This window comes from Seriola aureovittata, chromosome 1, assembly GCF_021018895.1.
Source record: "Seriola aureovittata isolate HTS-2021-v1 ecotype China chromosome 1, ASM2101889v1, whole genome shotgun sequence".
Classification (NCBI taxonomy): Eukaryota; Metazoa; Chordata; class Actinopteri; order Carangiformes; family Carangidae; genus Seriola; species Seriola aureovittata.
The window spans coordinates 14984899-14997072 of NC_079364.1; the positions used below are offsets into that span (position 1 = coordinate 14984899).

General features: G+C 40.7%; 1 protein-coding gene across 2 annotated transcripts in view; it reads right to left on the reverse strand.

Moving 5' to 3' along the window:
* The window catches only part of dennd2b (DENN domain containing 2B), a 44830-nt gene that overhangs the window by 9271 nt on the left and 23385 nt on the right, over positions 1 to 12174 (reverse strand). For both annotated transcript variants that reach the window (XM_056374543.1, XM_056374534.1), the window contains exons 5-14: positions 11102 to 11223; positions 9943 to 10158; positions 9445 to 9541; positions 9228 to 9272; positions 8606 to 8790; positions 7502 to 7611; positions 6802 to 6871; positions 4892 to 4969; positions 3415 to 3555; positions 3095 to 3243 (exon numbers count right to left, since the gene is read on the reverse strand). In XM_056374543.1, coding sequence (XP_056230518.1) covers positions 3095 to 3243; positions 3415 to 3555; positions 4892 to 4969; positions 6802 to 6871; positions 7502 to 7611; positions 8606 to 8790; positions 9228 to 9272; positions 9445 to 9541; positions 9943 to 10158; positions 11102 to 11223 — 1213 coding nt within the window. The remainder of the gene's footprint in view (positions 1 to 3094; positions 3244 to 3414; positions 3556 to 4891; positions 4970 to 6801; positions 6872 to 7501; positions 7612 to 8605; positions 8791 to 9227; positions 9273 to 9444; positions 9542 to 9942; positions 10159 to 11101; positions 11224 to 12174) is intronic.

Genomic DNA, 12174 nt, shown 5'->3' on the forward strand with positions numbered 1-12174 from the left:
ATCCAATAATCTTAACCCTTTGGTTCCCAAACAGAGGGAGGCACAGAACCATTGTAGGCAGGCTGCATGAGGGGAAAAAGTGCAACTTATCTAAAGGTGTAAGAATCTGACGGACAGAATGACATGAACGAGATGGGCAGATTTTTGAGAAGGAAGAAAAGGTGAAGAAAACAGGTAACAGTCATTGAGGAAACACGTCATATTCAAGATATGATGAAGCTTATTTTTCCTTTAAGTGCATTATCAGTATACTGTAGTAGGAGAGATTTCTGTCTTTTGTGTTGAAGAACTGGCAGTTATGGATAGTTCAAATTGTAAGTTAAACAAGCATTTTTCATTTGCACAGTTTATTGGATTTATGCAAAGGAAGGCATGAGGATTTTTTTGTCTTTCTAATCTTAACAATGGAGTAGCACAGCAGGGAAAGTCATCTAGATCCAATATGCAGTAACACTTTGACTGTAGGAGTATTTCACTGCCATGCCAAAAGATAAATCCAGACATGCACATACAATTTGGCAACCATCCTCAACTCTAGCCTGAGGACTGACCGAGGTTGTTTACATAAGTCTGCAACACTGACAAAACTCATTCAGCATCTGCAGGTCAATTGAGTTAAACAATTATAGAGTGACATAGTTGATGATGAATTTATCTGATTAGGCATCCAACTTGTTATTACAGGCATCGGATCGTGAATGACCACTTAAAAGAAATTGTCTGTGCAGACTTTCATGTAGAAGCAACAACCGCTCTGGAAAAAACAACAATGGTTTCAGTGTAATATCACAAGAGTTAAGTGAACGCAACATGCCAAAGAAACAAGCGACGGAGGACCCCACAGAGAACTATTGCCTAACATGGCGTTTCCTTGTGGTTCCTGTTTGTATTGGATCTACTGTACATTTTAAGGGAAAGAAGCATGCATCATGTTCTGCTGAAGAGGTATTTTGGGAATGGATTATGTACCACAGCCCCAGAGGGAGCAGCCCTTTTATCATAGAAGTCATTAATGCTGCAGTGAGGCCCTGTCACTGTTTTCAGAAGCAACCAAAACACAGCTCTGCATGCACGCATGGATGCTTGCACATTTAAAATCTATACACACACACACACACACACACACACACACACACACACACACACACACACACACAGTTTGAACAGATCATACAGTAAGAGGCATCAGTCAAGGAGACTGTATATTTAAGCCACAAAATTATAGAACTCACATTTGTCATTTTCTTTCTTTGTAGTTATTTCAGTTTTCTGTAACATTTTAAATTATGTTTTGCTTCACAGTAAGTTAACATTTGGCAATTTAAATTTGAATGATGGCTCACAATGACAATGTCAATGTTTAGTAAGTATAATGTTTACCGTGTTCATCATCTTGGCTTAGCATGTTTGCATGCTAACAGATGCTAACCAGCGCTAAAGTAGTTACTAAGGAATGTCATTAGTTTTGCTGATATTTGGTCGTAGACCAAAGTAATGGACAGAGTGAAATATTGACCTGATGATGGCGCTGAGTGAAAAGTGAAGGGATCACCAAAGTTATTAAAAATCATGCGTGAACTTCTGCACAACATTTAATGACAATCCATCCAATAGTTGTTGAGACATTTCACTCAAAACCCCCAACATCAACATCATGGTGGGGAAAGTCAGAGGATCGCCAAAGTCAATAGGATTCATCTTCTGGGAACCATGAGAATTCACTTTGTTATTCAAAATTTTGTCGTAAAACCCAAAGCATTTCATAATGCAGTGAATGATATACTATGGGACTGAACCTTGTTTTCTAAATGACTATTCCACCCCTTTAGATGTATGTTTATTTCTTCAGGTACACAGATATTAAGATGCATCATAAATGATTGCTCTGCAAGATATCACAAACTCTCATAATTGTCTGTTACTGGGCAATATATCATGATAATATTGTAATTCATGATTCCCACCCAATGACTCCTCGATGTTATCACCTCTGGTAATGAGCAGATTAGGCTGATTTTCTCCAGGGACACAGAGAGTGCCACTCATACGTAGGGAGTGAACGTGCCATCATAAGTCAAACGGTGACAGTTGAGCCACAGATCATAGAGGGCAGAGTCGCGGACACAGGAAGTGCATTCTTTCCCCTCACAGTCACTGCCCCCACTGATGTTTGTTTAAACTGGGCTCTGATACATGGAGAGATTACTTCTCTACTCGAATCTCCTCCCACTCCACCCTTGCTTCCAATATTCTAAAAGTACGCCTCTCTTTTCTGTAACAAGAGGACAGACTGGGACACTGAGTCCTTTGAGACTCTTTGCATCTTATCAGACCCACCCGATTCTCCTCTGGTAGTGACTCTCATTACTGTGACCCACTTTTCTCCTGGTATCAAACTGTCAGCTGGCTGACTGGCCTGTTGCCTGACTTTCTGATACTAATTAATACATAATAATCAAAGATTTCCGCACACACAAACACTGACAAAACATCATTATGCTACTGTTATGTGCCTGTGAGTGTGAGAACAAATGCGGTAATTGTGCCACGGACAAGCTGAAGGACACATGGAGACAAGCTGGCAGTCTGTGAAATGTTTTTTTGGAAGAGATATTTCTCAATTTCGGATGACCAGGAAGCGTGGAAAACAAAAACCATGTGCCATGACAAATACAATACAGGTCATAAAAGTTTGACGTCACTGGAGCTCAAGTAAAGGACCCAAATATGTAATTTGACCATCTAAATCTTTTATCTTTGTTGTTTGTATTAAAAACAAAGAGCAGCTCACATCGGCTGAGAGGTGGTCTACTTGTTTGGGTTGTCCGTCTATCATAGTGCTCCATGAGTAATATCAATTAATTTAAACATGGTTGACATGACAAAACTGCAGGAAATTATCTATCCCATGGTATCTTTTCCTGTATATGGCTATGTTATTATAAAATACATACAAGGGTTCAAACACCCTTGTGACAGAAATCAAATAGGTGGATATTGCAAGGAGGCAAATTACATGGCTCTCTTTAATTTAAATGAAATTTTGGAGATGATGGTCCAACTGCAGAAGGAAAGACTAATCATGGAGCCTCACCTGAGTTTATCAGCCACAAAGATGACTCTGCGCTCCAGCAGCAGCGAGGCAAAGACTCGTATCACCTGCCGTACGCTGAGACATCTGAACAGACTGTCAAAGTCCACATGCTCCAGTCTGGAGTCGGTGGGCCGCCTCAGCTCGATGACCTGAATGACCACAAAAAATGTGAAATTTAAGTCATCACAGTTTGCGGATCTTATTAACTAAGAAGATTATATTTCACACAACCGTATATGAAAATTATTTGGACCAATTATTTGGGCATAATTGAAGTGAAAGAGAAAGCAGCTGTGTTCTGCTTTGTTAGCAGTTCTGACCTCATTTCCTGCACCAGGCAGGAAGGTCTTCACTTTGATAATCTTCCCTGGTGCAGGGAAGGGCGACTCCATTAGACTCCTCATGAAGGGATAGACCAGGGCAGCTGAGATGCCTCTCCGTCTCTCTACCTCATCCAGGATCTGAACGCGGAAGGGAAGAGCACAGTTTCCTAAATATATTTAAACCAGTTTTAACATCAACACGGCACAAGTCTCTCTAGAAATCTGCTAATATGAAAGGAGCCTAGGAGTTTTATCTAAGTTGAATGAATAGCCAAGCAAGGCAAAAAAGTGCACAGTCATCAAGGTTATTGACCATGGCGACAATTAATGGAAACATACTGTTATGTGTTTGAGTATTGGCAATTGTCTGGAACTCAGTATTCATTTTCTGTTTTGAAAAATAGCAGATGAATGTCTTTCCATGCCTGTGTGATTGGAAAATTCCACCCAGTGTGCCTGTCTGCCTGTTTTGGTCCAAGCTGCCTCCTGTCTGCAGAGCTGATTGGAGAATTTCTTGTCATATGATATCACCTCTCTCGCTCCCTTCAACTCTCTGTTTGTCTGTCTGTCTGTCTCTCTCTCACACACAACTCCCACTGAAATCAATCACTGCCATCCCCTCCCATTTACCATGAAAGCACCTTTAAGAATCAATATTTATTTTGTTTCTATTTCATGTTTCATCTCAGGTTTGTTGCTGTACTGTTGTCAAGATGAAGACATTTGAGACGTTCTCTTGCATCTGCTGAAGGTCCTAAAATGTCATATGATGCAAAACCAGACAAACCATTTCGCACTTAATTTGTTAACAAATTCATAAAAAAGCAGCTTTAGCTACAGTGTAAAATTACTTCATCTACATGGCACAGTTATTCTGCTTTAACTCAGCTACTGAATTCACATTTCAGATTTCTTTTAGTTTTAAGGTCTTTCATATTTCACCAAACTTTTGCACAGCCTTTGATCACAGCTTGCTGGCAGACTGAAAAACCTCACAAGGCCCCCGTTATTAAACCATGAATACAGGACATACCGCATGCACTCTGTCTTTGAAATCTCCCATGTTATTTTATTTTAATATTGTCTTACAGCAGCCACTTTGCTTCTACAGTCTGGATTCACTCACTTTGAATTAATAAAGAAATCAGATAAGGCCGAAAAAGTCAAACAGAGTGACGGATCTGCTTCATGTTAGACAGTGAGACAAAAGCGAAGGAAACATTTGCTCTGGGAAATCAGAAAGTTAAAATAAAATAAAAACACACTGGAATAAGATTTACCAATGAACAGGCATTCAGCAGAAGCCTGCTGAAAGTCATTTACTTCAGCTGTGAGACGGGTTAACCACAGCTACAACACCACACTAGCTGGCTGTAGCTGCCTATCTACGTGTGTGTGTGTGCGCGTGTGTGTGTGTGTGTGTGTGTGTGTGTGTGTGTGTGCGTGCGTGGTTTGAGGACAAGACTGAACTCACCGTGGAGAACAAGTCAAAACAGCCAAGCCTACTGATGACGCAGTACACCTCTGGAAGGCGAGGTCCTTTCCCAGTCGGCTGTAAAGCAAATCCACAGAGACTCATTGGACACTGGTGTTAATAGACTTGATGAAGAGATATTGTCTGTACATTCACAGATGTTCTGAAAACGGACCATAAACGCACTTAAAGGGGTAGTCCAGCAATATAACATTGCAATCCCATATATTTGGGGGCCTCACAAGAGACAGATTAGAAAAAAATTGTCAAAATTGAAGCTGTAGATGCCAAAATATAAGTAAAGCCCCCAAGTCAGTGGATCCTGCGTTCTGCGTTCCCAAAGTTTTTTCAGGCTTTAGTAAGCGATCGCACATTTCTTTTCACAGGCTGAATAATACTCTAAATTCAATTTATTTAAAAACAAATCTTCAGAAGGGACTGTCCATGATAATATCATATATAGATAAGTTGTTTAAATGCTGTAGATGCAGCACTGAATCTAGTCTGTCATCTGAGGTGAAAGTCTTTGATGTGGATAGCGACTTCCTAAACACAGGTGGTTTATCTGCCCCTGCTGATCGTATCTACCTTCCTCTATACTCTCATAGACTATTATGTGCTTCCAGACACCAGGCGCACAGACACTCAAACACACACACACACACAAATGAACACAAGCTCTCAAGAAACGCCAATCCACTTGTCCATATTAGGTATACAATTTTCTCCTCTTGTTTCTCCTCCGCTTTTCCAAATGGATGATTAAATCAACTATGTGGTGCTTGATTCAAGTCCTCAGGAATGCTCAGTTACTGCCAACTGCTGGACAGACAGCAGGGAGGAAACAAAGTTACTGCAGGAGAGCAGCTCACCTCTTCCTCTTCCTTCATTAAAATCTGCTTCTATCAAGATGAATCTCAGATCAACAGAGCAGACGAAGCATGAGAGCAGCAGAGTTAAAAAAAAAAAACGTCTGGTCAAAGACATCCAGCTGTAAACCAGCACATACACATACACATACACATACACGCACAGTGGTGAAGACACTCCTATACACACTGTAGTACTGTAAACATACTCTGAAATGCCAAATGGCAAACAAAATCACCACCACATTTCACAGAATCCCACATAGTCATGCCCTCTACCCACAGGCTAAATGGGAAACTCAACAAAATACTTCAAAGCACTCTCCGGCCTCATTATGAAGACGAAATGCTCCACAATGACAAAGTTTGGATTTTTCATGGTTTGTCTTTGTCATGCCTCTCCTGAGAAACTCTTGTTAAATTGAATGAGTCAATCCTAGCTTTCATTTTCAATACTTTTATTATATTCTTATTCACTTTATGACGACTATCAAATGTTTGCAGTATCAACTCTGTTTGAATAGTATTTGGTTACTTCCCTCTGAGATACATTTGTTAATTTGTTTCTCTGAGGTCCATTTATATCAAATTCAAAATATATTTAAAAAGACAGATTTATATATTGAAAATTAAACAATAAAATCTCTGTTAGCAATGTGGTGTGAATGTTTGTTATTCCAGATGTTTCTGTTACTGCTGCTAGCCATAGGTATTTCCTGGGCAAACTTGAACAACAACAAAAGGATGACAGGTCCCCGGACCATCATGCTGATCAGCTGCTATAATTATGAGTGAGTGGATGTTGTGTGTGCCTTTTTTAAAAAAAAAAAAAGAAAACTATACATAAACCATAAATAACCTTTAACACAAGGTTTCCCCCCCTTTTTTGTCAATATGATCTCTTTCCTGCTGCCACAGTGGATGGTCATGCTCCACAGGGAAACAGTATCACATGGTCACATAAAAAACTCAGTCACAACAAACAGGGCTCAGCAGGGTGTGAACAGGGAGCAGAGGATGGACAGTTAACCAGTGGCTTACCAGCAGGCGTCTGCAGTACCCAAACCTCCTGCTGCCGTCCTCTCCCGTCAGCATGAAGGAGAAGGTCTCGCTGCAGCAAAAAACAAATGTGTACACATGAGAATGGACACAAAGGCACACACACGTGCAGTCAACATATTAGAATAAAAAACATAAGGCACAGAATTTCTGTTGGGTCTGGCACAATTTATGAAAGATTTTATCCTACATGCCAGCAACAAGGGTGGAGGTGTTTGAAAGATAATCACAATGATAAGCCGTGTTGATAAATTATTAATGATAACACAGTCTCAAAAAATTCAGTTTTGGACAGTAGTTATTTCTGTTAACTATGACAATAAATATATGTTCCCTCTAAACCTTAATTTACATATCTGCCAACAACTGATACCATGTGATGTGATCACAAAAGGTTGAATGGAAAATCAGAAGTCAGAGAACTGAGAACAGAGAAAACAACCTTAATGATATGGTTTGCTTCATGGGAAGTGTAGGATAAATCCTGTGTTTTCTGATTCATTCTAGGGACTAAAAGTAAAGATATCTTGGCCTTCGCTATTTTGATTTGACTATACTATATTTTTTAACCAGGCCTCTCACGAGTTCCCCAACCTTGAATGTGTAATTGCAGGAGTCCACCGTTAATAGACCACTTAGTTATAAAGAGTTGACACTGTACACAGAGGATTGTTGGTCATACCTGTTGTACTCAGAGACGGGACTCCAGTCTTTTGCATCTGGGAAACAGAACTGAGGAATGGCTTTGAGCCTCTGTTCTGCCTCCCGCATCTGCTTGGTGGGCCTCTCTAGCTGTGAGAGGAGAGAAGAGGCGTTTCAGTCAGCTTCTTCTCTTTCAGATAACTCTGTCCTTCTTTTTCCAGATCCACATGAATGTGAGTCTGACCAGTAAATGACCAGACTATCATTTCTCCCATACAAGGTTAAACCTTTGCCCCCTCCAGTCCTCATTAACTCAACAACAGAGTGTTTCCCCTGGCTGGCTGAGATGTACCACTCTCCCAGGGGACACGTCTGCTGAACCAAAAGTTAAATAACAATAAATAACAACACGTCTCTGCCACATAAATGGATTCTGGTCATTTTTAACTGTAAACAGACTCCCAAGACTCCCCAGGCTCTATGTTATAAATCTTAATTGCCCGTACAAAATGAAATTGTAGACAACCTGCACAATCATGTGTGAAAAGCTCACAGAAATATTAATTTCTATTTTAAAAGCAAACACTAATGCAACATGATTTCCAGCATACACACTTCTGCAGGAATCCCTGACTAAAAGCTCACAGTGGTAAACCTCTGAAAATCCTGTAATACATAATGAGCTCTTGTTCTAACAAGCTTTATCCGTCCATCTTACAGACTGTCTAAATATGACTTAACTGGATTACATTTGCTTGTGAAAACTGAAAATCAACAGTTCATCTCCATCATCACCTCCAATTGTCCAGACAATATTAACTATGTCAAACAAGTTTTAAATGCTACTGTCTTTGCATCTTTGTCGCAGTCACCTGGACAGATTAACACACTACAGCAAGTGTTTTTTTAAAATCAGTTCCTGCTATCAGAGGCTTTCAACACTGATAATAATGCAGCTCTGACTATCATGAGCATAAGAAAACAGCTAAAACACTTAAACCAATGGTGAGGTCCTTAAATGCACTGCCACATGGACTTTTTGCCCCACGTGAAAATAATTCAGTCACTGAGGATTCATGTTATGTCAGGTGTAAATGGTGAGAGGATTCGCAGCAGGATTCAGTTATGACTTTCATGCTTTTACCTTGGGGAACTGGTAGGTAACCTCTGGGGAATAGGAGTTTTTGCTGGGTTTCTTTTTTAGTGAAACGACCACAAAATACTCAAAGAGCTCTCTCTCCTGCCACTCAATGAGCTGCAGCTCCAGTGTGCGGTAGCTAGGGGCCCGACGAAGGATGGACTGCAGTTTCAACAGCCTCTGGGTGTGAGCTGAGGAGGAAAGGGAGCATTAATAAATAAAATTCATTGTCTAAACAAAACTACAAATTCCACTTCAGTATGTAAATCTAAGGTTCATAGGGTATTAACCTTCAGCCAGTTGGGTAATGTACGTATTGGTGTAATTCATTTTTACTGACGCCACAGAAGCGTCCAAAACAGAGAGAAAACATCACTAAATCTCATCAGTATTCATTCCTGTCATTGAATCTAGACATGATAAATGTTGTGTGGTCTCCTGATAATCCGTGCATATGGCAAATTACAATTCTGTGGTCTGTCCGGTCAAGCCGGGTCACATTGTTACATCCAAAACTGGGAAGCTGTTGCACAAGCACTGAGAAAAACATCACAGAGAAGAACAGCACAGAGAAAAAGTTCACAGCTAGCAGAAGTGTAGCACATCACCCCTGCAGATGGACGCTCACCTTTGAACCTGTCATCAGAGTCGCTCTCACTCTCACTGTTGTCATCTGGAGGCAGACATGAGACAGACAAGAAGGTTTTCTACGGGTCAAAGGGCAATTTCACAAACATGCTTATGTGATGAGAGGGGCACAGTGAGAACTCTATGTGGGTGGCTAAGACGCAAATATTTACTCACTTTTCTGGCACGCGGATAAAGGGAATACAGAGAGCCCTTACCTCTCAGAGATGTAGTCTCAATATTTGATATGGACAGCTTCTTCAGCCTCTTCTTCCCACGTTTAGTGCAGTAAATGGAGTTAATCCTCTGGACCAGCTGTAATCAGGCAAGGGGAAATTCTCTGTTGGGGAATCTGAAGTTTTGTTTTTTTGATTCTAAGTATAGAGGAAGTAGTGGGTATACCTTGCCAAAAGTAACAGCGTAAAACAATGCATATGTGCTTTAAGGGTTGCTGAAAAAGAAAACTGAAAGGCTTCAAGGAGAGTTCTTGAGAAAAGGCACCATGAGGGCTGAAACCCATGCAGTAATTACATGCATCGAGGCAATGTGTTTTGAAAACATCTTTTCCAAACTGAGGAATTACCAGTGATCCAGAGCTGCTCTGACTATGACCAAGAAACCTGAGCAGGTCTGTGAAGCAGGAAAGGACGGAGAACACAGCCAGAGATCTGCTTGGACTTAGTGTAGGTGTTTGAGTAGGATCTAGCAGTGTGTACCTTGGGGATCCTCCAGTGCCTGTGTGAAGCAAGGGTATCACTGGTGCTACAGAGGCTATCATCCAGCAGGCCACAAGGTGAAGATGATACACCCATCTGAGGGAGAAGCAGCATTTCATCATGGCTGTAGCGCTTGGATAACTGTGACAACCGGTGGCTCTTCCTGTCGCTCGGACCAGTAAGGCGTAGGGACTGGCTACTGGGTTTAGAAGGCAACTAGTCAGAGAAAAAAAAAAATATGCAAGGTTTGTTATATTTCATTCATTTATTTGTAGGGTTTTATAAATCGTTATCAAAGTGCATTAACTCAAGAAATTTTCCTTAAAGTTATAATCATCAAGATATTCATGAACTCGAACCTAATTTTTGAGGTAATTATCTCTTTATACATTGTAGTTCATTGATAACGCTGGGGGCCACCATTCCTGCGCTGGATTCAAATTGCCTTCCAAAGAATGAGGGATTTACAGGAAACGATGAAGGAAATTTAATCTTAATGTTTCTAATTTCATTTCATTGTTCAACCAAGGGAACACAAGGTGACTTTTATTGTGAAGCAATCACTGGAAGCGCAATGTATTTGTTCCAGAGGTTTGCACTGACAGCGACAAGTCATCAAAAATACATCCACAAAAAGGGGTAATTGAACCAAAAGGAAGAGTCACAGCCAACAGACTGCACACCTCTAACTCCTCAGAAAAGTAACTTTACTGTACCCTGCAGTTTTGTGCAGAAAACAGTATAATTCATGATTTTATCAAAACAACACAGATTTGTTTGGCTGCACTGTAAACAGATAAAGCAGTTGCTCTGTTGTATTCCTGACAGAGACACTTCACTAGGAGTTTGCTGGAGTATTAAACCAAACTTGTTGTTACCACAAGTAACCATGGGTGTCCTCACTTTGTTTAGTGAGACAAGTACTTGAGCATTGAGGAGAGGAAGCTAAATCTGCAGATGTGCCTTTCTGTGAAACATCACCAGGTCTAAACATATCAAACTGTTTCCTGTAGCGACACAAATGAGGTGTGAGTTTCTTGAAAAGATCTTGTCCAGTATTCAGCACTGGCACATAGTGAGGGGATTCACATTACCACGAGAAAACATATCTATTATGTCTACTCACAGTGCTGCTGATCCCAGTAGGCTTATGACTTACCTGAGGGGGAGAGCTCAGCTTCCTGTCCATGGTGGTCCAAGATCTGTTGCTCTCCAACAGGCAAGACTTCCGACCCAAACTCTTCCGCTTCAGGTCAACGTCCTCATATGGGTTCTCCTTCTCTGTAGGGATGAAGTAAATGGTCAATATAGTTCAAATATAATATCAGCTAGCATCTGTCCATGGACATGCTGTTTTCCGACACAAGACACACGACGCTGTGGGGTCAAAAAGGGTAAAAAGGCGGTAAAAGGTTTCAGGGTGCACAAGAGGGCCTCCGTATGGTTAGTCTGAGAAGAGATGAGTCATGAAAGGTAAGTCAGAGGTCACTCCCAGCTGGCTCAAGTGGACTCCCTTTTTTCAAAACAGTTACTGTTGGCACTGGGCCGCGCAGGCCCCAGTGGGCCCAGCTGAAACTTCTGGACACAACACTACTGATGAGTCACTGTCCAGGCATGCAAACTGTCTGCTGTAAGAGATGGAGAGGAGGGTCATCTTCTTAAACTTAAAGAGTTAAATTTTCATGCACAAATATGTATTTATAATAACATTTGCAAGACATATTTTTTCTATTTCACTCAAGTATATATTTGGATATGGAAAATGAAAACATATTGTGGAACTGCAAATAAAGCAAAAGCAATAAGGTTTAAAAAGGATAGTTCATACTCTTACCGGGGGTCTCAATTTTCAATTAATTGTCATTCATTTAAAAAAATGCCACCCTTTATTTCAAGAAGTTACAATAAGCACAGACTTCAGTCAGCAAATGATAGCAGAAAAGGAAAGAAAGGGAACATTACACGGCACTGCTCTCTCTGATGTCACCTGGCAGAAGGCCAACTTCAATAAAGCGAAAACTTGTGTAACACCACAGTCCATGTCTATTCAGACATGTGCTCTGAGAATAGCTTTTTGGCAGGGTCTGAAAAAAGGTTGTGAGAAAGTGAAGAAACCACAGTGAAGAATAAAAACAGAGCCAGATGGCGTCGAAATGCATGAGAGGAACTTTTATAAGAAAGAAAAGCAGTGTTATCTGTCAGCAGAGAGGGAAAGAACAAAAATCTATTTGG